The sequence below is a fragment of the Liolophura sinensis genome, chromosome 1 (genome assembly GCF_032854445.1).
Source record: "Liolophura sinensis isolate JHLJ2023 chromosome 1, CUHK_Ljap_v2, whole genome shotgun sequence".
In the NCBI taxonomy this organism is placed as follows: domain Eukaryota; kingdom Metazoa; phylum Mollusca; class Polyplacophora; order Chitonida; family Chitonidae; genus Liolophura; species Liolophura sinensis.
Window position 1 is genome coordinate 90,472,304 of NC_088295.1, and position 27,301 is coordinate 90,499,604.

Sequence of the window (27,301 nt, forward strand, 5' to 3'; positions counted from 1 at the left end):
ATCAATTATACGGTCAAGAATAGTGAACAATGCTTGTTTTTGAGTTTAAGTACAACACGTCAATTTTTATCTGTACATACAGTTGTCCTGGTAAAAATACACTGATGTACTACGCAAGCAGAGTGCAATATCGTATTTGTAGTGGATTGCTGCCGTGACTGGATTACTGAACATGCTTGATGCACCTAATGGTGATAAGTCCTTAGCCTAATGTCAACCTGTGTACAAAATTTCACCCAAATCTGCGTGCTTTTCCTATCAACAAATGGAAGTACATACAGACAGGCAAACACCAGTAAGAATATCAACACTGAGGATGTCAGTGGTCAGATCCTACCTGAGGATGGTGGCCACGTGCATTCTCATCATCACGACACAACTTTAGAAACACATCCTCCAAACTCTGCAAGATCAAGCAGTATATCCATGTACATGTGGTTGAACACTATGTCTGATTTACCTATACTGGTTTGATGGCTTTCATACTTCATACATGTACATGTAGATAATGTCTGGGTTAACAGTACACAGCAATCACAGAAAGCTACATGTATCTTGAAACATTGGTGATTTTTCTCACACAGTACTGCTGTTTGACAACTTTAAACGGCACCTGATTGATTCACTCAGCTGATTACTTAACATTGCATGCAAGAATATTTCACACTCTATATTTCTGTCAGATTTATGGGTGAAGGAAACCGGTGTGCCCAGAATAAACTACTTCCCTTTGGCAACCTTTCGCATTTTTTCACATATATTTTCAAGTTCAGAGCACAAATTGGTGGAAGCAATCCATCATCACTCACAAGACCATCTTACGGGCCATATCAATGTCTTTTGCCCCTGAGAGCAGTGGAAGTGGTGCTTTCTCTAAACATCAACTTAAAATTAAAATACACATGATGAAACATGAGGTCAATTTTAACACTGTAATTAGATAATTTAGAATTAAGAACAACAAAGCATCCAAAACAACAACGAGTCAAATTAACTTGTTACCGGCTGAGAATACTGTAACATCAAATCAGCAGGTGCAGACTCCGCAAGTAAACACCCATTCCTCATCAGGCCCACCTGGTGAGCAGAAACATGTCAGGTGTTAAGACACCAGATCAAAACCTAGTACAGACAACAAACGCACAGGATTAGGAAGCCTCTTCACACTTAGCTCCTGGACAAACCAACCAGCTTCTTGATTATAAATCAAAGACACAAATAGAATTCTCTAAATCACAAGCCTTAGGTTTCTTGTTAAGTCGAATCCATTGGATCCCAAAGGACAATTCAAACTAGAATATCTATTACCCTAATACTTCTAAAATTTGGGACAGATATTACTAGTGTTGACAGTAGAATAATACATTTCTTTACCAGCCTTTTGGAAAAGTAAAAATATGGGTATGTTGTTCATTATATGGTCTAACCATGTGAGCAAAAAAAAAAAAAACTCAATATTCCCGCTAGAATTAAATATATATTGGCTAAAATGAGCAGACTAGGTGTCCCAAATTTTAGAAGAAATAGGTTAACCATCACCAGGATTATGGTGTAACACTGTAACACATGCTTTCAGGTGAACACGCCACAAGAACTAACCAATTTTATTTTTCCTGTATCAAGTTGGGATGACCTTATTTCCAGTGGTGAGGCTACCGTGAGACTACATACATGTACATCCTGGTCCGGTTAGAATTCTGTGGGACATCCCAGTCAAACCAGTCTGCTGTAAGAACCCGTATATCTACATCTCAGTATGCTCATGCTCCTTTAGAACATATACCACACCTTAGTCTCCTGTCTGACTGTGAGAGCACATACCACATCAGCCTGGCGAGCCTCCTCAATGTAGTGTGTTGTGATGATGACTGTCGTGTGATGACTGCCCTGGGTGATCTCCATCAGGTGACTCCAGATCCTAACACAAATAATCAACCCCGAAATTATACACTACCATTTTACCCTGGTAACCAAGCAAATATGGGCATATGTCATACCATAGCTGTTCATATATGTATACTCTTAACAGTAAGCCAGCAATGAAGTCCTTGTCAGTTCAAGTCCAGCTCATGCTGGCTTCCTCTTCAGTCTTACCTGGCAAGGTCTTCCAGCAACTTGCAGATGATTATGAGTGTCCCCCAGGCTCTGCCCGGTTTCAGCCCACCATAATGCTGACTGTCGTCGTCAAATATTCTTACGTACGGCATAAAACACCAATCAAATAAATAATAAATAAATAACTGAACAGTATGTAAATTACCAGAGACCTGTTTGAGCATGCCTGTCAATCTGGCTTTCCTAGCCAACTCCTTCTTCCTCCATCAATGTGAATGACAGCGAACAGTTAAAGTGAAATATTCTTGGGTACGTAATTACACAACAATCAACTAAACAAATATACATGTATCACATAGATCTCCTGCACAGTGTATGTCAACCATCGCCTTGTTACAAGCCACAAGAAAAATTGTGTAAAACTCTGGGATTTTAAACTGTCATCAGCAGTGGCTTGTCAACGGCTAGACGCTAATCAATTTTCCCCCTTCCTTTTAAGACTTAGTTACTCAGAAATGAGCCTTGGTTTTATGAGCAGCCCTTGAATACACTGTTACTCACTTTTCTCTGAGGACAGGATCCACTCCAACTGTGGGCTCATCCAGTATTAGCAGCTCAGGCTCCTGTAACAATGCCACGGCAAAGGACACTCGCCTTTTCTGACCTCCACTGTAACATAAACATGAGACAAACACAGTTGAAATGCAGGCAACACTCGTCTCTTCTGACCCCCTCCAATGAACCATAAACATGAGATAAATACAGCTGAACAACACTTGTCCCTTCTGACTTCCACTGTCACATGAACATGAGAAAAACACTGCTGAACTGCAGACAACACAAGCCTCTTCTGACCTCCACTCTAACAAAAACATGAGATAAATACAGCTAAAGTGCAACCAACACTCGCTCTTCTGGTCTACACTTTAACATAAACATGAGACAAACATAGCTGAACTACAGACAACACGAGCCTCTTCTGACCTACAATGTAACATAAACATGAGACAAACATAGCTGAACTACAGACAACACTTGCCTCTTCTGACCTACACTGTAACATAAACATGAGACAAACATAGCTGAACTACAGACAACACGAGCCTCTTCTGACCTACACTGTAACAAACATGAGACAAACACAGCTGAACTACAGACAACACTTGCCTCTTCTGACCTACACTGTAACATAAACATGAGATAAACATAGCTGAACTACAGACAACACAAGCCTCTTCTGACCTACAATGTAACATAAACATGAGACAAAAACAGCTGAACTACAAACAACACAAGCCTCTTCTGACCTACACTGTAACATAAACATGAGACAAACATAGCTGAACTAGACAACACTTGCCTCTTCTGACCTACACTGTAACATAAACTTGAGACAAACATAGCTGAACTACAGACAACACAAGCCTCTTCTGACCTCCACTCTAACAAAAACATGAGATAAATACAGCTAAAGTGCAACCAACACTCGCTCTTCTGGTCTACACTTTAACATAAACATGAGACAAACATAGCTGAACTACAGACAACACGAGCCTCTTCTGACCTACAATGTAACATAAACATGAGACAAACATAGCTGAACTACAGACAACACTTGCCTCTTCTGACCTACACTGTAACATAAACATGAGACAAACATAGCTGAACTACAGACAACACGAGCCTCTTCTGACCTACACTGTAACAAACATGAGACAAACACAGCTGAACTACAGACAACACTTGCCTCTTCTGACCTACACTGTAACATAAACATGAGATAAACATAGCTGAACTACAGACAACACAAGCCTCTTCTGACCTACAATGTAACATAAACATGAGACAAAAACAGCTGAACTACAAACAACACAAGCCTCTTCTGACCTACACTGTAACATAAACATGAGACAAACATAGCTGAACTAGACAACACTTGCCTCTTCTGACCTACACTGTAACATAAACTTGAGACAAACATAGCTGAACTACAGACAACACAAGCCTCTTCTGACCTACACTGTAACATAAACATGAGACAAACAAAGCTGAACTACAGACAACACTTGCCTCTTCTGACCTTTACTAACCTCCACTGAAACATAAGCATCAAGTAATGCAGATACCTCTGAACTGCTCATAAGCCTCGCCTATTCTGACCCCGTTTGAAACATATATGGGAGTGACAAAAACAGCTGACTGCCACTGAAATGTGAACATAAAGATGCAGTCTAACTGCAGACAACACTCGCCTCTTTTCACTTCCTCTAAAATACAAAAATTTACAAATACACATGAATTACCAACAAAACTCGTCTCTTCTGACCTCTACTACACATACACATAAGATAATATTCGGAAGTAGAGTTAGATTTGGTAACAAGGCTACCAAAGGGCTCGCCTGTAGGAGACACATGAATGCAAAATATCTGCTCAATACATAATTACTTAATTTACAGTAATTAATATGCACACAGATCATCGGAGATGAGATATCTCCCTTCTGACATTGTGTTTCACACGTATGTAAAATTTCTGGTCAATACTTCTTTGCAGTACTTTTCAAGATACCACCTATAACATTTGCTTGTTAACATTGATTTAAAAACACAATACATTAAATTATGAATTTTTGTAACGATGGTGCATCTTCTTCTTGTTAGTACACACTACATGTGTGCAAAACCTGAACTCAATACATGCAGAAAAAATTACGACGTTAAACCTCAAGCATACATACACACAATACATCTCGTATTTTTGAAGATACCACCCCTCACATTTTGTTTAACATTGCTCTCCCTGTTAATCGATGCCAGAGCTCAGCATATGACATAAGCTACATGTACGCCTGTACCTTATATACAGGCGAGCTAAAAATTGCCACTTAAGACCTTTTAGTTTTCCAAATTTTTTCCAAAGTCCAATAATGGCACAGTCCTAGGTCTTTACCAATGAAAACAACACAACAGGGAAGAAAGGCATGGAAATTTCTTACCTCAACTCTTTAATTAGTCTGCGTCGACTGGGCAGGGACAAGAAGTCTAGCAGAAACTTTGTCCGGTGTTTGATCTCTCTCCTGTCCATGCCATGAAGTCGTCCAAAATACATCAGGGTGTCCAGAATGGAGAACTCATTATACAAAGCTGTATCCTGCAACCAGACCATGCATTCAGCTTTATATCAAAATCTTAAAATGTACTTGCAATACTTTGCACTTATTTCACTGGTGAGTGTTACTGAAGATTCCATCTAAAAAGTGAAAGCCTACATGTAGGCTTCAGTGTGACATTTTCTGAGTGGAAACCGCTGCACGAATGCACCTGACAAACCTCCTGAGTGGAAACCTCTGCACTTGCCTGTACCTGACAAACCTCCTGAGTGTAAATGGCTTCACTCGCCTGTACCTGACAAACCTCCTGAGTGGAAACCGCTGCATTCGCCTGTACCGGACAAACCTCCTGAGTAGAAACCGCTGCACCCGCCTGTACCTGACAAAACTTCTGGGTGGAAACCGCTGCACTCGAATGCACCTGACAAACCTCCTGAGTGGAAACCACAGCATTCGCCTGTACCTGACAAACCTCCTGAGTGGACACTGCTTCACTTGCTTGTACCTGACAAACCTACTGAGTGGAAACTGCTTCACTTGCCTGTACCTGACAAACCTCCTGAGTGGAAACTGCTGCACTCGCCTGTACCTGACAAACCTCCTGATCCAACGCTGCTAGAGAACCAGCAGATCGATTCAAATCCACCCCATTATTGGTCAAAGACTACTGGTCAACACATCAGAAAGTTAGGCCAGTGCAGCACTGTCAAATATTATTCACTTCACCACATATAACAGGTTTAATGATAGAATAAAGTCTAGCTACATGTACACATACACCTACATACCAAACATTAAACATATGATAACATGATAAAACATGGGCGCTGAGAATAAATCCCTGATCATCTACTCAGCAGAGCAAGATAGAGATTACAAAAGATTACTTCGGGAGTTCGTTCACTTGAGCATTCACAATGTGTTTCCCAATATTTTCTCTCAGAAACACATTTTCCATCTGAATGTTACTGTCAAAGTAATCGAGCGGCAAAAACTGATAACAAAATGATAAAGACATCCATACTAATATTTAACTGAAAATGCCACAATAAAACATTATAAATATTTTCAAACTACACAATCTCACCTGAGGCATATATCCCACCATATTTCCAGGAATACCATGGTTTTTTGCTCCAGGTGTATCGCCCAGTACAACAATATTTCCATAGTCAATGTTCAACCTACCAATAATACAGCGTAGTAATGTGGTCTTCCCACAGCCACTAGGGCCCAGCAAGCCATAGCTGAAAATACAAGTCATATGTGCCTTATAAGAAAAATGATTCACTAGTTTTTTTATCAATATATGCCTATCTTTTTCTTACACAAACCAAAACTATTGACAATCCAAATTTTGTCGGATAGAATGACAGCACTATTTATTTATTTATTTCATTTATAAGACAGCAACCAGCATTATGATGGGAGGAAACCGAGCCATGACCACCTTGAAGTGCTGGAAGACTTTCCCACGTATGTAAAGAGGAAGTCTGCATAAACTGGATTTGAACTCCCAGTAGCCACATTGTTTAGAGGCTACTGAGTCATTGTGCTGTATTAGTATCCTAGCCACTCAGCAATGGAGGCCATGACAGCACTATAAACTGTACTGACTGCTGTCTACAATCTTGTATAGATGACACTGCAAGTTTTATGGTGAAAACATCCGACAGATACAGCCTGACCAACCAGGAATGAATATCTTTTTGTCCTGCCATTTGCTATTACATGACCATGTCTACCTCTGCTTTTTTGAAATAACATTCTCAGAATATTTTTTTTAATCTTGTCATAACCTAATTATCACTGAAATATCATGCTAAAGACACCAGACAAGACACCCAACAAGACAACCATCCAGTGATGTTGACCAGAGGACTAACAACTCTTACATGGCTCCATGGGGGACGGTCATGTTGAGGCCAGTCATCACCTGAAGTTTGTTCTTCCCAGAGCCGTAGTGTTTGCCCACACCTCTCACCCACACTGCCGGGCTCTGCTCGTCCATCTGCATGCGCAAAGACATTTGTCCTCATGATGCATATTCATGCAGGATAAAACAACAGTTTAATATGAAGACAATCTGGCTGATTTGGTTTAAGGGAACAAGCTATTTCTAACATTATTTAATAAATTTATGCAGAAAAACCTATTACATGAAACTCGTAGCTTTAACTGTATGTTTTTGCAGTAGACAACTCCTCTACCCTGGCCAACACGACAATACAGTAATGTCAATATATTTCTGTACAGCAGTAGACAACTCCACTACCCTGGCCAACACAACAATACAGTAATGTCTATATATTTCTGTACAGCAGTAGACAACTCCACTACCCTGGCCAACACAACAATACAGTAATGTGTATAAATCTGTGTGCAAAGGGTAATACATGCACAGGTACACCTACTTCAAATGTTTGTGAAATGTCCTGATCTATTTCACTTGCGTCCTAATGGGCCTTCTGAAAAACTTTTTGAGAGGTTAAAGAACGATAAGGTAGAGAATTTTGTATCTGTAAACATGCAGTTACAATTTGAGCCTTTGAACAACTTAGTTTGCTGCAGTTTTTGTGTACATGCACGTCTAGACATAATGCCTCTGGGTGAGTAAAAGATTTGGGCGAGTACACCCCCTCGCAATTTAGGCCTACACTAGAAAACTACCACTTCGAGTTCAGTATAAGATCCTTTTTCATAAAGAAAAGACAGAATTCTGTCTGCAATCGGCGACTGCTGAAGCTGACACACTAACCTTGTTTTTGGACGCAGACGACTAAAAGATCAAAAGATACTCTCAACTCATGACCTATCAAGTGTCTCCTACTGCTAACTTGTTTGAGACTCGTGACTTTGAAGAGAAGAGCACAGGTGTAAAGGGAGGTAACTCCCAAACTAGTAGCCGTCTGCCATTCTAGATAACCAGTAGGCTACTGTGCCATCTTGTGTCAAAATGTTCACAAACAATCATGCATTTTAAGCAACGCCGCGTTATGACACAGGATCGAGGTGTGTAGAATCATGGTTAAAAACTGAAAATAATAATCTTGTGCAAGGAAGAATTAATTAAAGGAAACGATATCAGGCCGCCTATGATAAGTCCAAAATCAGGTCTTGATTATTACCGTACCATTACCGTTACCGGTATTTATCCTACCTCTACATTAATTTGTCACATGATTGTTTTAAACATCCTTTATTTGAATTAGAGAACAAAAGTAAGCATAATACCTTAGTATTTCTTCGTTTACATATGTGGAGGCAACTGGTTTACAATGACATAAACTTAACTAATGGGAAGACAACTATATATCCAACTGACTTAACAGGACCCATCCATAGTGTAGCGGCCATCACATGGTTTACATTAAAAACAATAAAGTGTAAACATTTGCAATGGGCTGATAAGTGCAATCATATAAAAGAGATAAGATGACAAATAGTATATGTACTTTGCTTGCTACAGAACACGATGTACATACAGGGGCGTGGGCTGGGGTAGGGGGCGGGTGCGGAGTGTGCGGATGCATCCTCACCCCCACCTCCACCCCCGCGAGGCAAAAATGCTCCTCTCAAGTCGACGAAAAATATATTTTAGCCTATATTTCTTACCTAGCTACTAACATTCATTCTACAGATATTTGCTGTAGCCTATATAGACCAATATTTCAGTTGCATACCAATTTAATAAATAGTATATAGGCCTATTTAGACATGCTCTGTTATGTGAACCATTCCATATTGTTCCCGGTGGAAGACGGCGTCCTTCACAGAATCACCTCTCTTGAATCGTACCGCGCAGGCTGTAGTAGCCATTTCCGTCTGGTGGACAAGACGGATGCCGCAGCGTTACTTGTAGGCCTACTGTTTGTAACTCTAGAACCCATGACAATAAATACTACATAGTCAGGAACAGCCTGTTTTCAACCTCACCTAAGCTGAACTTGTTTTGGGTTTATTTATTTATTTTTTTAATGTGAAAATGAATGTGTACACATTGGCCAAATCTGCATTCGAAATACATCGACATCACTCTGTCGGATTCTGTCTCTCTTTCTTGTGAAATCCCCCCCCCCCCACCCCGCCGTATTTTGTATTATTTTACAAAACTCAAAACAATCGTCTCTTTAATTTTTATACTGACATCATGTTGTCCATACGAGAACAAAGAAGTGTTAATCTCTCCATTAGGCCTATATCCAGACACTTTGTTTGTATCCATCATCAGCTCTCTATGACCAATAAACAAAAGATAGTGCATCAAAAAGTGATCAGCTCATCACTCATCAAAATTACCACATTGAGATGAAGCCGAATCTGAGATATCATTAAGAAAGAGATCAATGAACTACACCCACTTCGCACTTGGCATAAGAGTATATTTAAACGCCTTTCTCTAACATGGTACCATTTTGGAGGCTGAAATGCTTCAAAGTAATTCTTAACCTTACAACTCAAGATATTTGTTGCTTGAAATGATTTTATGTCATTTGGTATTCCAGTCAACCACCGTTGCTGGGGAAAAGAGACTTTTTGAATAATCCAGTCCGACAAGAGAAGGTTGTTAACGGCAGTGGATTCCTACTTGGATACGTGTTCCGTTCAAGCCTTGTTTAGGGAATATAACGAGAGAGACATGGAAATTGGCTATTTGCTATTTTATGTAAAGTAGAGAGACGGAGTATCTTATGACGTATATGAAGTTGCAATAGTCCAGAATCTTCATACAACAACTCCACAGAAGTACTTGAAGTTAGGTCGGTTATTATTCGAATTGCACCTTTCTGATTTTTGTCCAGCTGGTTTTCATCAGACTCTGTCAAGTTATCCCACACAACATCTGCACATTCTTTACTCGGACATATGAAACTTTTGCACATAATATCATGACATTTTCTCTCTAGTATATACTTAAGTCCTCGAAAAAGAGATAACTTATTTTGTGCAGCGGTAAGTAACCGGTCGATATGACCGTTCCTTTCTGACTGGGTATTTAATGTTACACCTTGATGTTTAAGGGTTCTGTACGACTGAATGATCGAGCCACCAAATTCATAGTTAAGCGATGAAATTGAGTAAAATCAAGTTTACTTAAATCTTTATTAATTTAGACATCGATAGCAGAGTGTAATAAGTTATCGGAGATAACATATAAACACGTGTCATCAGGAAACAATTTAATATTCTTTAGCAGACAAGAAGGAATATCATTAATGGATAGAAGAAATAATACGTGTTAAGGTCTGACAGCAACCTGCGGATAGTCGTGGGTTTCTTCCGGTCTTTGCCCGGTATCCTCCCACCATAATGCTGGCCGACGTCGTATAAGTGAAATATTCTTGAGTTCAGGGTAAATACCAATCAAATAAATCAATAAATAATAGAAGAAATAACAGCGGCCCTAGAACCGAACCTTGGGGAACACTTGCACCTACAGGCCACTGAGGACAACCCTCTGCTGACGTCCAGTCAAGTAACTGTTAAACCATGAATGTAACCCACCATCTATACCAAATGACTTCAATGTGGCTAATGGGCCATTATGCCATACACGATCAAAAGCCTTTGAGATATCAAAAATACAAAATAAACCGCTTTGCCATTATCCAGTACTTTAGCGATATCAAAATAGATATCGAGTAGTTGTATAACAGTAGACCTGTTTGGCAGAACCCATACTGGGCTGGGGAAATAGCATTACGTAAGTACTCATAAACATATTTAAATATTACCTTCTCAGTGATTTTACTGACATAGCTAAGAAGTGAAACTGGTCTGTAATTACCAATATTATACCGGTCGCCTCCTTTGTGAATAGGTGTAACATTTGCTATTTTCCATGCAGAAGGGAACTGTTTGCTTTAGAGGTAATAATTTTAAAAACGCGTTAAATAAGGAGTGAGGATACCTTTTCCTCCTTTAACAGCTTAAAGCTCATATATATATAATCAGGACCACCAGCTTTAGCAGTGTGAAGATCTCCAAGAATTTCACAGACATCTGGCTCCTCTATATGCAAGTCGCTAAGTGTTTCATCTTTGCAAACTTCTATTTCAGGGGTCTGCACGTTTACACCATAACAATCACTAGTTTTAGTAATGTATTCAATAAGTTTGCCTTTTTCTTGATATCGCTTTCGTATGCGCCGTTGTCCAAAAGTAGGGGTATATCACTGAAACAATTTGTTACGTGTTTGCAGGACGGAAATATTATGCCGGTTACCTATGTTCCCGAAGAGACGAAGTGTCTAACAAGATGAAAGCAAAAGACAGCGTTTACAAAACAAAACAAAAAATCTATATCGCCAGGCTTATTTGAAGGTTTATATTTTGGGGGCTTCAACATCATGCCGGTCGTTGGATACATTCTGTGTTGTTGCAGGAGATGACATAAGTACATATGCAGATTTAGCAAGATCGGCCTATACCACAGCTAGGCTAGTCTTTCGAAACAGTGCAGGCTAGATGTATTGGGTACATTTACCATATCGTATGGCCAGGCTCTTGTATCCGTCTCTTCGTGCTTTGGCTTAGGACGATCTGAGTAAAAGGAGTTTTATCACCAATTATAAATAGCCACATGACAAAAGGTTGTACATAACTGATGTTATCAGTTATCAATGTTGATGAGTGGATGAATGTTATCAGCTGAAGTTTGAACTCATACAATACAAACAAATAGCTGAGATACTGAAGTTTGATTTGATCTCACGACTGCTATGTGCTCTTATGGCCTTGTTCTTTGACTCATGACATACTGTGTATGCATATACGGGGCCTAAGTTATTCCCTAATCGCACACCAGTACATGTATTTTACATGTATTTGTAGATTCAGCCCTTTTCCCTTTGACTGCCATGTACACGTGTGTTTCCACGTCTTATGTCACATACTGGTACACACACATTTATACCATTGTAGGTCTAATTCTGTGACATTGTCCCTTGCCCCTTTTGCTTCCTGTCATGTACATGTGCCCCGTGACGTCTCGTCACCATTATGTCATCACATACATGTATGTATCATTTGTAACCCTTGACATTGTCTCTCGAGTCTTTGTCATCGTTATGTCATCACATACATGTATGTACCATTTGTAACCTTGACATGGTGACGTTTATCATGACGTTTTGTCGTCATCATGTCATAGTCATATGTAATTTACATTAGCGAGATATCGTCCTTAGCTTAACCTTTTGTCATCTTTATGTAATTCCATTATCACATATGTCAATTATTTTATACCCACATCATTTATTTGTATCCCCATAACACTGTCTCTGGACGTTTTGTCATCGTTATCTGATTCCATCACCACGTGTTATTTGAACCACCTTAACAGTGTCTCTTGACGTTTTGTCATCGTTATTTTATTCCATCACGACATGAATTATTTGTATCCCCGTGACATCGTCCCTTGATATCTTGTCATCGTTATTTGGTTCCATCACCAGATGTGCTATCTGTACCCTCGTAACATTATCTCTTGAGGTTTTGTCATCGTTATTTGGTTCCATCACCAGATGTGTTATTTGTACCCCCGTAACATCGTCCATTGACGTTTTGTCATCGTTGTTTGATTCCATCACCACGTGTTATTTGTACCCCCGTAACATAGTTCCTCGACGATTTGTCATCGTTATTTGCTTCCATCACCAAATGTGTTATTTGTATCCCCGTGACATCGTCCCTTGACGTTTTGTCATCGCTATCTGATTTCATCATGACATATATTAGTTGTACCCCCATAACATAGTCCCTTGACTTTTTGTCATCGTTATTTGATTCCATCATCACATGTTATTTGTATCCCCGTAACATAACCTCTTGACGCTTTGTCATCGATACGTGAGCGGTCCCATCAGATGTCCTCTTGACTCTCTATGTGTCAATGTAATGTGAATTCGTCAACACATATATTATTTGTCAGAACTGGTTATAATTCAGAAGTTTGTTGTGATGGCTTCCAGTATTGCATCTGTTTCAATCTCCTAACAATTCTATATGTTGGCCTACACTTCATGTGATCTCTTTTAATCTGCTGTTTAATCTAACTGGCGATATGGTCATGTCATTGTTAATCAGTGCATTGCGATGTGTCTTTCATTTTGGATCCTTTCATCAAAGGATCCTGGGTTCAGTACCAAGTCTGGTCCTACCTAGGACTTTAACCGGTTATTCATCATGTGTGTAACTTTTCCTGACTTGGCGCTCAACTCTATAGGGCAGATAAAAAAACTGGTGTCAGTCTACTGTGATATCGGTTTCTCTGAAACATGGTTTGCATATATATACAGTATTTAGCGTACAGGGTTAGATAGTATATATAGTATTTAGCGTGCAAAAGTTAATTTCCTGAAAGAAATCCTCTTTGAAAGACCGCCTGAGGGTTTGTTCCTTGGAAAGCATTATACTGAAGTTCAGGCATTGAGACTACTGTTGGAATAAATCCCTAAACTGAGTTTTAGCTGAGCAGGTAACGATATTGTGCTCAATACTATCTATCTGGTCACACCAGGTACAGGTAGGGTATTCTAAAACTGTTAATGGAAACAAATAACTGTTACACGGATAAACACAATGTAACAGTTTAAACTGCATAGAGTGACTTTTGTTATTTACACCAACCTTTTTTGGTCAGAGTCCACAATAAATCGCCAAGAACAAGAAAATTATCAGGTATGTTCTTAACATCAGCTTTAATGGAATATTTTTCGACAAGGAGCTTGTAGAAAAATTTTGTTTTTATTTTATACCTATCTAAGCTAGTATCAGTTATTTTTGGAATGTCAAATAACAATTCTGGCCTATCTGTATTTCCTGATGATTTATCAGCTGTTGCTAGAGATTTCCAAATTTTATAATTTTCATAGTCCAAAGAAATTCATTTTGAAAAACATTTAGCGGTTTAACGGTTTAGCGGTTTGGTCACACAATTCTGACCAGAAGTTCAGTATATGACAATATAATTGTGGAATTTTATTAGCTAGTTTTTGGGGGCTATAGATACATTTCAAGATAAAACTTAATCCCCCATTTTATTGAAGCAAGATAATGGAATGATTTTTCAAAAACTCTGTTCTTCTGAAAAAATTCTTTCGAGCCAAACGAGTTTCAAGGCCTACCAGCAACCGAGCGTTTCTTCTGGGCTCTCCCCGGTTTCCTCCCACCATAATGCAGCCCGCCGTCGTATAAGTGAAATATTCTTGAGTACGGTGTAAAACACCTTTCAATGGGTAAGCAATACTTATTGCTTGGAATCTTGGATTTATTATTTATTCTCATGAGGTAAGTTTTTTGAGTGCTAACTTTGAGATCGCTTAATTTTTCAATACTCATATAAAAATCTATTGCTGATTCTACTAAAGTAGCACTTCCTAATGTTAATGTTGAGTCTTCTGCAAAATAGACATCTTTCACAATGCCCTCATGTACCACTATGCTTTCTGTATGTGCCATACCCCTTAATTTAATATTGATAATCTCCGCACACATTATGAACAGGTAAGATGATAATGGGCAGCCTTGTTTTAGTCCTCTTGGATAATTGAAGAAATTCGTAGACCGACCTTTATTAACAACACAACTTATTGTTCCACTGTCAAAAGGCCGTATCCATTTGCGCATGTTCTCGTTAAAACTGGATACCTTTAGGGCTCTCTCCAGAAACTCAAATTCTACAGAGTCAAAGGCCTTTGCAAAGTCAACAAAAAGCAAAAATCCACTACCTTCATGTAATAAATCCAACAGGAATCGCACATTTTCACCTGTATGTCTCCCTTTAACAAAGCCAGTTTGGAATGAATGAATGGTTGTGGTTTTTACACCATGTCGGCAATATCTCAGCCATATCGTGGATAGAACATGTTTATACCAGGAGACAGTGAATGGCCAAAGTCAGTTTGTGTTTCATGTATAATATGTGGCATGACCATTTTGATTAGGTTTGCTAACACTTTTGCAAGTATCTTATAATATGTGTTTAGCAAAGTGATAGGGCACCAGTTCTTCAGGTAACTAGGGTCCTTTCCAGTTTTTTTCAATCAGCGTTATTATACCTCCCTTTTGATTTACAATTAGATAGCCATTATCAAAAGAATAATGTATTGATCTCAAATGAAACTGCTTTAGTTCGGTCCAAAAGTGTTGGACTGAAAAAATTCATTTGTCAGTCCATCAGAACTAGGGGATTTGTTCGGCTCAAGGGCATGGTTCTCACCTTCCGCGACCAATAGGGCCTCTAAGTTTCCTATAAAAGAGTCAAAGTTATAATCAAAATTATATTTATTTATTTATTTATTTGTGGGTGTTTTACGCCGTACTCAAGAATATTTCACTTATACGACGGCGGCCAGCATTATGGTGGGTGGAAACCGGGCACAACCCGGGGGAAACCCACCACCATCCGCAGGTTGCTTGCAGACCTTCCCACTTACGGCCGGAGAGGAAGCCAGCATGAGCTGGACTTGAACTCATAGCAACCGCATTGGTGAGAGGCTCCTGGGTCATTACGCTGCGCTAGAGCGCTAACTGACTGAGCCACGGAGGCCCCGATCAAAATTATAGTCTCTCTCATGTTTTAAATAATATAAATTACAATAAAACTTGTGTAATTCCAACAGGATTTCACTGGGATTTGTTTTTTTCAACACCAACACCATCAACCTTCAAAATTGTTTTTAGCTGGCACGTAAGTATTCTAAATTTTAAAAAAGTATTTCGTGGATTTTCTCTTTTTTCTGCCCATCGTATTTTAGATGGGGACCTTCAGCTTTTTCTCATATGTGTGCTCTAATTGCTTTTGACAGTTTGCATTTGACGCGTGAAACAGTACTTTATTGGATTAACTTGCTCCACTCTGACTGTGGTTGAGCAGCCATGAATATGGCGTATCCAAATATTTCTCAAGCAACAGTCAGTGTACCCGGACTACTTTTTGACGTTACTGGCTGCCGATACCTATAGTACACTTACATGGTAACATCCAGATTGGTAATTTAAATGTTACAGGTGTTGTGTGGGGGAGGTTGAGATTGTAATTTTTGTATACTACATTGGCCACTTCTGTTACAATGTTTTCTCCTAGTGCTATATTTTTGTACACTCATTAGTTGAAATTATTCTATTCATATCACGTTATTGCTATTTTTATTGTTGATACCATAATGTGCCTTAATTCTTCTACAGTTGAACTAATTCCAATTTCATTTCTTTTGTTTGTACTTTTCAGTGCGTGTGTCACTGCCATTTTGGTGTAACATCAAAACCTACTGTTTGCTGACCCGAGGTATATTTTCCCAATGACGAACTGGTCACTATAATCAAGAACTATTCTTGCAGTTATTATTTCAGTACTTACACTAGTATGGCGGTCCAGTGATAGAGGCACAGTAGTATAAATATATGGGAAAAAGGATACTCTGTGGTGAAATGACCAAAACGATCTTCACAACAATGTTAAATGACAAGGAAAGAAACAAATGACCAAAGCATTACCGCTATGCCCTAGCTGCAGCTGTGATTTGGTAAAATTAATTCAGTAGAAAGGCCTGACGTTATCTTGTAGAAATCACGGCCAGGAACGCCTGTGGCTTAATTCTAACTGCACTATAAGCTGTACCGATATCGTATCGGACATTCACAACGCCTCACAGATGATAGGTCAAGAGCTCAAATCAACTTGTTCCCTGTTTGGTATTTATTTAAACACGTGAAATGTTTCATGCTCTTTAAAACTTCTTCGGAATTATGACGACGGAATTGTTTTAGTATTAATCACAGGCTGTTAATATTTATGTCAAGTACATACTGTTTACAGACCAGGTCACGTTCTTAGCGAGGGAGTAATTCTTCAAACTGGCCGCTGACACGCAGGTATGTGCTGATGACATTTGGGACAGGCTGTGATTTATTACATGTAGATTTCCTTTCATACTTGTATCCCATCCTGCACACATAGATTCTAGTTAATTTATGTTGACTTCGCTTTCGGTAATGGCCAATAAATATACATTTCTATTATAAACTTTTAGCCAATTACTGCCTTATCAGGATTGTATTTGGACATATTTATGCAGACATGATTAGTGATAAATACCATACTGGTTTATTGAAGATCTGTGTCAGCTGATTCCGCGTCACTGTGCTGAAGTTTATTGAACTAGATTAGTCGAATTAAATCATTTTTCTAGACGTAAATATAGAATTCAATTAAACGCTTACCCCATCTTGATTCTGGCCGCACCCGTCCATTAGGGGATGAATTATAATGTATTTATTAAGCAGACTAGGAACGAGACGTCAGTTCAGCCTATAGGTCTATGCGTGCATGTGTCGGCTCACCCCAAAGCTTGTGTATACCACTCCTATCATCTGACTATTTTGATTGTTACACAGCTGGTTCATAATGAAAACACAGTCAGCGTCATCCTAGGTAAAATCCTTACCCACCTACACCTACCATATCGGCACATGCGCAAAGCTATCTACACTTATCCGAAATGGACAACATCGTGAGGATCAACTCAATCTGGCAGTGACAACCCGGAATCTACACTTTTTAGACCTAGATATGTTGCGGGTGTTCTGGTTCCTTTTTTTTCTTTTTTGTCTTGAAAAAAATATAAAGATGGACGAAACTACGTTTTGCCAACAAGTGTTTACGGGTGCTGGATGAAAAGCTGCTTGCGTATGTGGCATACAATATACAGCATTCTTCGGCATGCCGACATCATTCAGCACGATACACCCATGTGGCAATAAACACCGACATCATTCAGCACGATACACCCATGTGGCAATAAACACCGACATCATTCAGCACGATACACCCATGTGGCAATAAAGACCGACATCATTCAGCACGATACACCCATGTGGCAATAAAGACCGACATCATTCAGCACGATACACCCATGTGGCAATAAACACCGACATCATTCAGCACGATACACCCATGTGGCAATAAACACCGACATCATTCAGCACGATACACCCATGTGGCAATAAACACCTATACTTTCCCCACATGTATAAACATTCCGACAATGTCCATGTCACGTGAAGCCCATGTAATCCAAACACAAATAGACATTTTAACCGTGTCCATGTTGCGTGAAGCCCATGTAATCAATCCACACGTAGACATTTTGACGATGTCCATGTCACGTGAAGCCTTTGTAATCCACCCACACGTAGACATTTTGACGATGTCCATGTGACGTGAAGCCCATGTAATCCACCCACACGTACACATTTTCACGATGTCCATGTTATGTGAAGCCCATGTAATCCACCCACACGTAGATATTTTCACCATGTCCATGTGACGTGAAGCCCATGTAATCCACCCACACGTAGACATTTTGACGATGTCCATGTCACGTGAATCTCATGTAATCCACCCACACGTAGACATTTTCACGATGTCCATGTTACGTGAAGCCCATGTAATCCACCCACACGTAGACATTTTGACGATGTCCATGTTACGCGACGCCCATTTAATCCACCCACACGTAGACATTTTGACGATGTCCATGTTACGTGAAGCCCATGTAATCCATCCACAATTAGACATTTTCACGATGTCCATGTCACGTGAAGCCCATGTAATCCACCCACATGTAGACATTTTGACGATGTCCATGTTACGCGACGCCCATGTAATCCACCCACGAGTAGACATTTTCACGATGTCCATGTCACGTGAAGCCCATGTAATCCATCCACAATTATACATTTTGACGATGTCCATGTGACGTGAAGCCCATGTAATCCACCCACATGTAGACATTTTGACGATGTCCATGTCACGTGAAGCCCATGTAATCCACCCACACGTAGACATTTTCACGATGTCCATGTTACGTGAAGCCCATGTAATCCACCCACACGTAGACATTTTCACGATGTCCATGTCACGTGAACCTCATGTAATCCACCCACACGTAGACATTTTCATGATGTCCATGTTAGGTGAAACCCATGTAATCCATCCACGAGTAGACATTTTGACGATGTCCATGTGACGTGAACCAAATGTAATCCACCCACACGAGACATTTTGAGGATGTCCATGTTAGGTGAACCCTATGTAATCCATCCACACGTAGACATTTTCACAATGTCCATGTTACGTGAACCTCATGTAATCCACTCACACGTAGACATTTTCACGATGTCCATGTGGCATCAAGCCCTATTATCCATCCACAAGAGAAAAGTGACAAAAACGCGTCGTGACCTAGAGGCGCAATCAACAGTTTTCAGACATCTCAGTGCTGACATCTAAAAGGACCTTGAAAGCAACCATTTCGTCACTGATGTCCCTCTTGGTCCCAACAGACAGCCATACAATCTGACATTTTAAAAAAAGATTTTACTCTGTTGGAAAAACTAAAAAATAACATAACATGATGTGTATACGTCCCTTAAAGCCGGTTTTTAGACACAAATAAGTATAGTGCCAGAGATTCCATATTTACTTATTAAAGATCTTTACTCATAATAAAATTTAAGAGACTTAGTTTTGAAGAGTGTTATGGAATATCTTTTTACAATTATAACTTTCAACTTGATTATAGTCATCGCATAACACACTGGATCTAATAAATGGCACAGGTTCAAATCCGGACTTGGACAGGGAATTTGTAGATTTACCCACTCTTACTGTTTGTGCATGGTGCCTTAGTGGCGACAGGGGATGGGCACGCCATCGACAACGCTCGTGTGGCGTTTTATTGTCTTCCACCAATATTCTGTGTACATTTATACGTCATACCTGGGAAAGGTAGTTAGCAATTTACCAAAGGTCGATGGTTTACGCTGGCTTCGATCTGTATCCACCACCCATGAAAGTGACCGCCGAAGTATGAATGAAAGATTTAGTTTGGCGTTAAAAAAACAATCCAATAAATAAACACGTATGCATTTTTTTTAGATTATTCGGAAAGCATGAACCTTCTGGATATCCATACAACACACGGATAATCTGTTAATCTGAAATGAAACTCCCCATTCGCCAAATTTGCTAAATTATAATATATATATATATGTATATATATATATATATATATATATATATATATATATATATATATATATATATATATATCCTGCGAGATACTGGTGCATTCAGACTTTGGTAATCATCTGAGCGGTGACAACGTTAACATCATGACGCCAACGTTCGTGTTTTCATCAGTTCTAGTGTTCTGCACATTGTCAGTGCTCATGACACCTGCAGTTAAGTATTCTCACTATAGACAGACGTGCAGACACCTGTTGTACTCACGACGCGAGAAATCAGAACAACCAAAAAGCCAACAGTGTGTGGATACATAAGAGGGCTCAGAAAACTTTTAAGATCAAGCGTGGTGCGAATCGTCAGAAAAAAATTCTATACCCCTGTAATACAATCAAGCAAGCTATTCAAGCCGAAATGGGTTTAAATCGCTTTCTAGCCATATATTACATATCTGAATGTAGGTCTACGCAAAAAGGGCATCTTTCTTTTCCCAATGTTTGGAGTTTCTGTATTGTGTAAACATTGGCTAGACTACAATTTGTAAACAAACTGAGCCAAAGTTCTTTCTTGAAGCAGTTTATTTTACCATACACATATTAAGATAATAGCTTGCAATGTGTTGTGATGTATATGCCTACATCGTTTAAGAACAGTTCTCCTGCTTTACAGAGAGCATTCCGTGTATCGATGATGACGGAAACGCCGTAGCGGTTGGCGCAAAATGGTATAAATGTGACGGCCTGTGCTGTAAGAAGAGTTGTACGTGTAATGGCTCTGAAGCCAGATGTGGGCCCACCATGTAAGTACCACACCTATATAGTATACATAGAGTCAAGAGTCTAATGTGAGCCCAACATGTAAGTATTACGGCTGTGTATTGTGTACACAGTCAAAGGCCTCGTGCAGGCCTATCATGTCAGTACCACACTTACATAGTGTACACATGTACTATGTAGTAAGTATTACACCTGAAAATATACATGGTGTCAAGTACCTCGTGTTGGTCCTCCGTGTACAAATGTAAGTACAAGAGTCAGGGGCCCTCTGTGGACGCATCATCTAAATATTACTCCTACAGTTTACATACTTTACTCCGTGTCTTCATTATCATCTTAAATAGAATCGCATTTGGCACCCGTTTAAATGTAAGAATCCTAGGTACTCTGTTAGCCCTCTGGAAGCTCTGTAGGACTGTGATTAGGTATTCTATCACTTAGACCCAGGTCGGGTCATAGACTTTAATAATGGTACTTGTTGCTGCCTCGCTTAGCACTCAGCAGTGAGAGGTTAGAGCAAGAAAACAGGACTGGTTGGCCGGGTGTCAGCAAAATGTGACTGGGTGGGGTGTCCTGTCTGGTGTCTTCGGCATGATATTTCAGTAGTGGCAGCACTTTGGCGTCATGAACTCGTTCGTCGCCATATGACTGAAAACTTGTTAAGTTGGACGTTATAACCCAAGCACACATACATACATATATACATACATACATTCATGCGTATACAATCATGTAATCACAGTCCTACATAGCTAGCCCCTTGGATATCCTGTTACATGATAACTTCATTGGTATGTTGTTCAAGATAGCGTCCTCGATTCCCTGTTAAGTAAGCCTGCTCAATATATATACTAAATATAAGCGTCCACTGCATCCTGCTACATATAACCGCCATTGGTATCCTGCTACATATCAGCGTTCTTGATATCGTGTTATATGTAACGGACATTAGTATCCTGCTACATGTAACCGTCATCGACATCCTGTTACATGTGAGCGTCTTTAATATCCTGTTACCTCTAACTACAGTAGGCTTTCTGCTATATTTCCCGATTTCCTGTGACAAATAACCGTCGCCGCTACCCTGCTATATGTAACCGTCATTGATATCCTGCAACATTTAATCGCCATTGGTATCCTGTTACGTTTGAGCATGCTTGATACCCTGCAAACATCTAACCGTTCTCGTCATCGTGTTAAATGTCAGCATCATTTTTATCATGTATGTCTTATGTCTTTCGCCCACGTTCTGTTCACGTAGGTGTTCGTCGGTGGCGCTTGAGGATGGGTGCACCCTGGGCGACGCACCCCAAGGTGGCGATTGCTGTCCTGTGACCTGTTCATAGGAAGCACTGACCAAGCGGTGCTTCACGCGGGCAACTCAGCGTTTCATCTCTCATGAAGCAACATTAAGTGTTAATCTGCATTGAAAAAAAAAGAAAAAAGAAAGAAAGAAATGTATGTATTTCAAAATAAAGGGACAAATAAACGGCTGTTTATTCCAGCTCTCGTGTGTTCTCTGCATTGCTGCAGATATGACTTGTAGATTATATACAACTACGTGGTTTCTGAGTGGTCTAGGTATAATTTACTAGGAATGATGCGTGTATGCCGTCATTATAAGAATGTGTGTCATCAATCCTGCGGTCTTGATGGGTGTAGCCTTTTAAAGGGACTGAATGTAGCAAATGCCATATAGGTGACATATTACCCCTAGGTTTGTCCTCGCAACAATATGGCTGAAACATTGCCGAAATGGCGTTAAGCCATAACCATTCATTCATTCTAGGTGTGTTTGTGGCCATATAAGTTGTGAAGAATCATGTAGAGGAGCAGCCATACACAAAAACACCGCCCCGCAATGGCTGACTTCTGTGCCGTTTTGCTATAAGCCATAAAACAGTAAGGCCATAAACGACCCGAATCGTGTACCGTTGACAAATCGCTGGTCACAGTTTTTCTATAGTTTGCCTTTAGAAATAGTTTGCTTTTAGAAATAAGCAGAAAATTGTTGACTGACTTGATTTCTGTGCTTCTGACAAATCTAATACTGGTTTTACTGCATAGACACATTTATGTATTTCATGCAGGATGCCACTGATGCCTTGTAATATTACCATATGGCATGGTCCAGAAGGAATGCTTACAAATGATCTAATAGCCAGTTCATATATCACATTCATATATCACTCGACGACTCACCGAAAGTGTATATTTTCAATTTATAATAGCAAGGCTACACAAAAGTTCTTTGTAAAAATAATCAGTTTTCTATTATGCCAGGAAAATCTGAAATCCGAACAGGATTTCAACTTGTCATAAAATGCCTTCCAATGGTATTACAGGGCTTCGTGTACCGAAATCGGACATTTCCATCTGTGAATGTAGGTTGAAAAGCGAGGATGATTATGCACATCTAAATCCTCTAACATTGATGAGTTAAATAAATCATTGAAAGTCCATGACAAAACAGTTCCGAATTTTACAGAAGTGGCTTAGTCTGCCAACCAGCAAGAACTCCCCCGCTAGATTAAGATAAGACATAGTAACATTTAGGCCTTTATTATTGTGTTCGCTGTGACTTCTTTTTGGCAATTTTCTGTCAAAGAAGTGTGACAATAAGCCATGAATAAGTCACTCACTCTACATAGATCATTCCTTTTGTTCGAAGTGTGCAGGAAAAGCATGTGAGTGATTGCTTAACTCACAGGATATGATTCCAAAATGAGTGCTGATCATAAATATATATATATATATATGAATAGTTAATTCATAAAAATAGTTTATTCATAAACTGTATTTAGTAACTTAAGAAACGTATTAATTAAAGTAAACATGAGAAATAATTACGTAGTAATACGGTGGATATTTGCAACAAACACAGTAAGTCCAGTAAACATGACTGCTTTTTATACTAAATGTTAAAAGCCATTATATACATGAAAATGTTTACTATGCTAAACATGTGGCATGTTTACAAGCATTACTGTAAGCTCAGATGGATGCAAACACATATATCTGTATGCCGTCGTGGTAAATTTGGGTTAAAGCCTTGTTCCACGGTTGCTGGCCAGTGCGGGTTGCGGGTCGGCTATGGCTTTAAGTCAAGCTTGTCAGTGCATGCCGATGGGCGGTAGTTTCTATGGTCACCCTGATTACCTCCACCCACAAGCCTGACCCCAGCAGTGTAGGTAGAAGTCACACTGGCGTTTTACACTACATAAATAAACACTGGTTAGTTGATACATGTGAAATATTAAATAAACCAAAAATATAAATAAAAGTTTGTTCATAAATTAACTGAAAAAAGACAGGTTGATAGCCATTGAAAACAGTAATGACTTTCTTCTTTTTCCATGACTGAAGTTTGCATCAAATTTCATAGAAATGGATTGCTATATTTTTTGGTATACAGAAAAGAAAAGTACAAGAAACGCTCAGAAAATGGACTAACGTAAAATGATTATTTTTAAAGAAAAGAAAAACAAGCAAAAGTATGCAAGATTCACTGGAAAGACCATTGAAACTATATTGAAAACTTTACCTTAATGCGATGATATATTTCAGATTGTTTTGTATAGAGCAAATTGTAGTAAAGCGCTCAGGTTTGCAGTGGTCATTCTAACGGAGCCGTAATAGGGGGTTGGGGTGGGGCGTTGGAATTAAAGAGGGCTAACTTAATGTTTTTCTTTTCTTTTTATTTGGAAGAAAGAAAACGAAAATATTAAGGGTAGGTTTGTAGTTGTTTGGCTAAGGTATCTTGCCCTCCATTGGCTAAGTTACACGGGGCGTGGGTTCCAGTCCATTCTTTTTAAGATTTTCAAGGTTGCCCTGACTCCAACGGCATTGAACAATGAAATAAAGAATATTTGAAGGAACTAAAACAAAATATGATGCTCTAACTCTTTATTTAAGTCTTTATATATACCTAATCACGCCTATGTACATTCATCTCATATATATTTATTGTGTTTACTTCATCTTGACTTTCTATAACTAATCGATGGAAACTGACCTGGCTATAGAGAGATGGATCGCATTGACTATGTTCATATATAAACATATGTATGATGTGTGCGTCATGTAGCAAATATGTCACCCACAAGATTAAAATGTTTTCCTACGGTTTAGAATTTGCGTGAAGCCTGTCAATAAACTCATCAGATATAGATATGTGTCGACAATACGGTGGCATGCTGGTAAATATCGATACTAAGTAAACATATTGCGTGCCATTTACAATAAGCCTGGTTAATTTCAATTTGCTAGGTGTTCGGAGTCAAGCTTTGTAATAATATTTTGTACGGGAGGCTGTTCTAACCAATGTTACAAACCTTAAAGCTTTTACTTTTAGTTGATATGTGACAATGATTAATTTGTTAAATTATAGTGGGTTATATCATAAATTCGGCAACGTGCGAGAAAACCATATGTATTTGACCTTTTAAGTTCACTTGTGTCATTACTGACTTTCCTGACAACTGCTGCTTGAAATCGGTTAGTCTGCCAGGTACGTAGTGAACTGCGGTAGTTTCTAAGCGTTCTATTCTGCTGACTTTATACATACATCTTGTAGTATTTCTTTGCCCAACTCAAGTACTCTTCGTAAAACAATAATCATATGTAGATCTATGACAAATACGTTAATAAATATTAAGAGGATTAGCCTTAATACATCAACACAATGAGAAAACTGATTTCGTGTTGTCACCTCGTTTTTCCTCGTTTTCTATTTTTACCTTTAGTGTGACAGTCGAAGCCAAAATAAAAAATAGCAGAAATGAACCATGATATTCAATACCATGCCCCTCATCTGGTGTCGGCATAATGCAATTTTGGAGGTGATGGTTGGCAAAAAATATGTCTATCATCACCTTGAAACAACATTCATATTAGTAGTACATATTCCTGCGCTGGTTTTCAAGGATATTTGTATTCGAGAAGATTCTATAAATGCACTAACTACGATTCGTAACCGTTTTATGTACGTATTAGCCACCATTCTTGAACGTTTTATGGACATGCTAGCCACGATTCTTGACGGTTTTATAGATGTGTTAGCCACGATTCATGACGGTTTAATAGACGTACTAGCCAACATTCGTGACAGTTTTACAAACACACTAACCTCGATTCCTGACGGTTTATAAACGCACTAGCAACGATTCTTGACCATTTTTTGTATGCACTTGCCACGATTCTTGACCGTTTAATAGACGTGTTAGCCACGATTCATGACCGTTTAATAGACGTGTTAGCCACGATTTATGACCATTTAATAGCCGTGTTAGCCATGATTCATGACGGCTTTATAGATCCACTAGCCATGATTCATGACGGTTTTATTGACCCACTAGCCAGGATTCTTGACGGTTTCATACATACGCTAGCCACGATTCTTGACCATTTTATAGACGTGCTAGTTACGATTCTTGGTGGTTTTATAGTCGTACTAGCCACGATTTCTGACGTTTTCATACACGCAGTGGCCACGATTCTTGACAGTTTCATACACGCATTAGCCCCGATTCTTGGCGGTTTTATAGTGGTACTAGCCACGATTCCTGATGGTTTCATAGACGCACTGGCCACGATTCTTAACGGTTTCATAGACACATTAGCTAAGATTCTTTGCGAGTTTATAGACGTACATGTACTAGGCACGATTCCTGACGGTTTTACAGATCCACTAGCCATGATTCATGACGGTTTTATGGACCCACTAGCCACGATTCTTGACGGTTTTATAGACGTACTAGGGCACGATTCTTGTCGGATTTATAGACGTATAAACCAAGATTCTTAACGGTTTCAGAAAAACCAACCAAAGAGTCATATACTAGCCACAAATCTTCACGGTTTTATAGATCCACTAGCCATGATTCATTACGGTTTTATAGACCCACTAGCCACGATTCTTGACGGTTTTATATATGTACTAGTACACGATTCCTGACGGTTTTATAGATGTAGAAGGGCAAGAATCTTGGTGGATTTATGGACGCACTAACTACCATTCTTGACGGTTTTATAGATGTGTTAGCCACGATTCGAAACGGTTTTATAGACGTACTAGAGCAATATTCTTGGTTGGTTTATAGACGTACTAAAGAACGATCCTTGTCGGGTTTATAGACGTACAAACCATGACTCATAACGGTTTCATAAAAACCAACCAAAGAGTCTTACCATCACCATACGTGTGCACACGGCGTCTATTTCCCACTCTATTCTCTTTAAAAAAAAACAATAGGCAAAATGCTGCATAAACTGCCCGGTGTAAGTAATGGGCCATTGTCAGTTAATATGTATTCGCCGGCTTTGAACG

General features: G+C 39.3%; 1 protein-coding gene across 1 annotated transcript in view; it reads right to left on the reverse strand.

Moving 5' to 3' along the window:
• Positions 1 to 8,009, reverse strand: part of LOC135462079 (ABC transporter G family member 23-like) — a 30,629-nt gene extending 22,620 nt beyond the window's left edge. The window contains exons 1-8 of the mRNA XM_064739430.1: positions 7,926 to 8,009; positions 7,063 to 7,178; positions 6,255 to 6,414; positions 5,054 to 5,208; positions 2,617 to 2,724; positions 1,822 to 1,918; positions 1,003 to 1,077; positions 338 to 403 (exon numbers count right to left, since the gene is read on the reverse strand). Of these exons, the coding sequence (XP_064595500.1) occupies positions 338 to 403; positions 1,003 to 1,077; positions 1,822 to 1,918; positions 2,617 to 2,724; positions 5,054 to 5,208; positions 6,255 to 6,414; positions 7,063 to 7,178 (777 nt within the window). The 5' untranslated portion in view covers positions 7,926 to 8,009. The remainder of the gene's footprint in view (positions 1 to 337; positions 404 to 1,002; positions 1,078 to 1,821; positions 1,919 to 2,616; positions 2,725 to 5,053; positions 5,209 to 6,254; positions 6,415 to 7,062; positions 7,179 to 7,925) is intronic.
• Between the last annotated feature and the right edge of the window lie 19,292 nt (positions 8,010 to 27,301).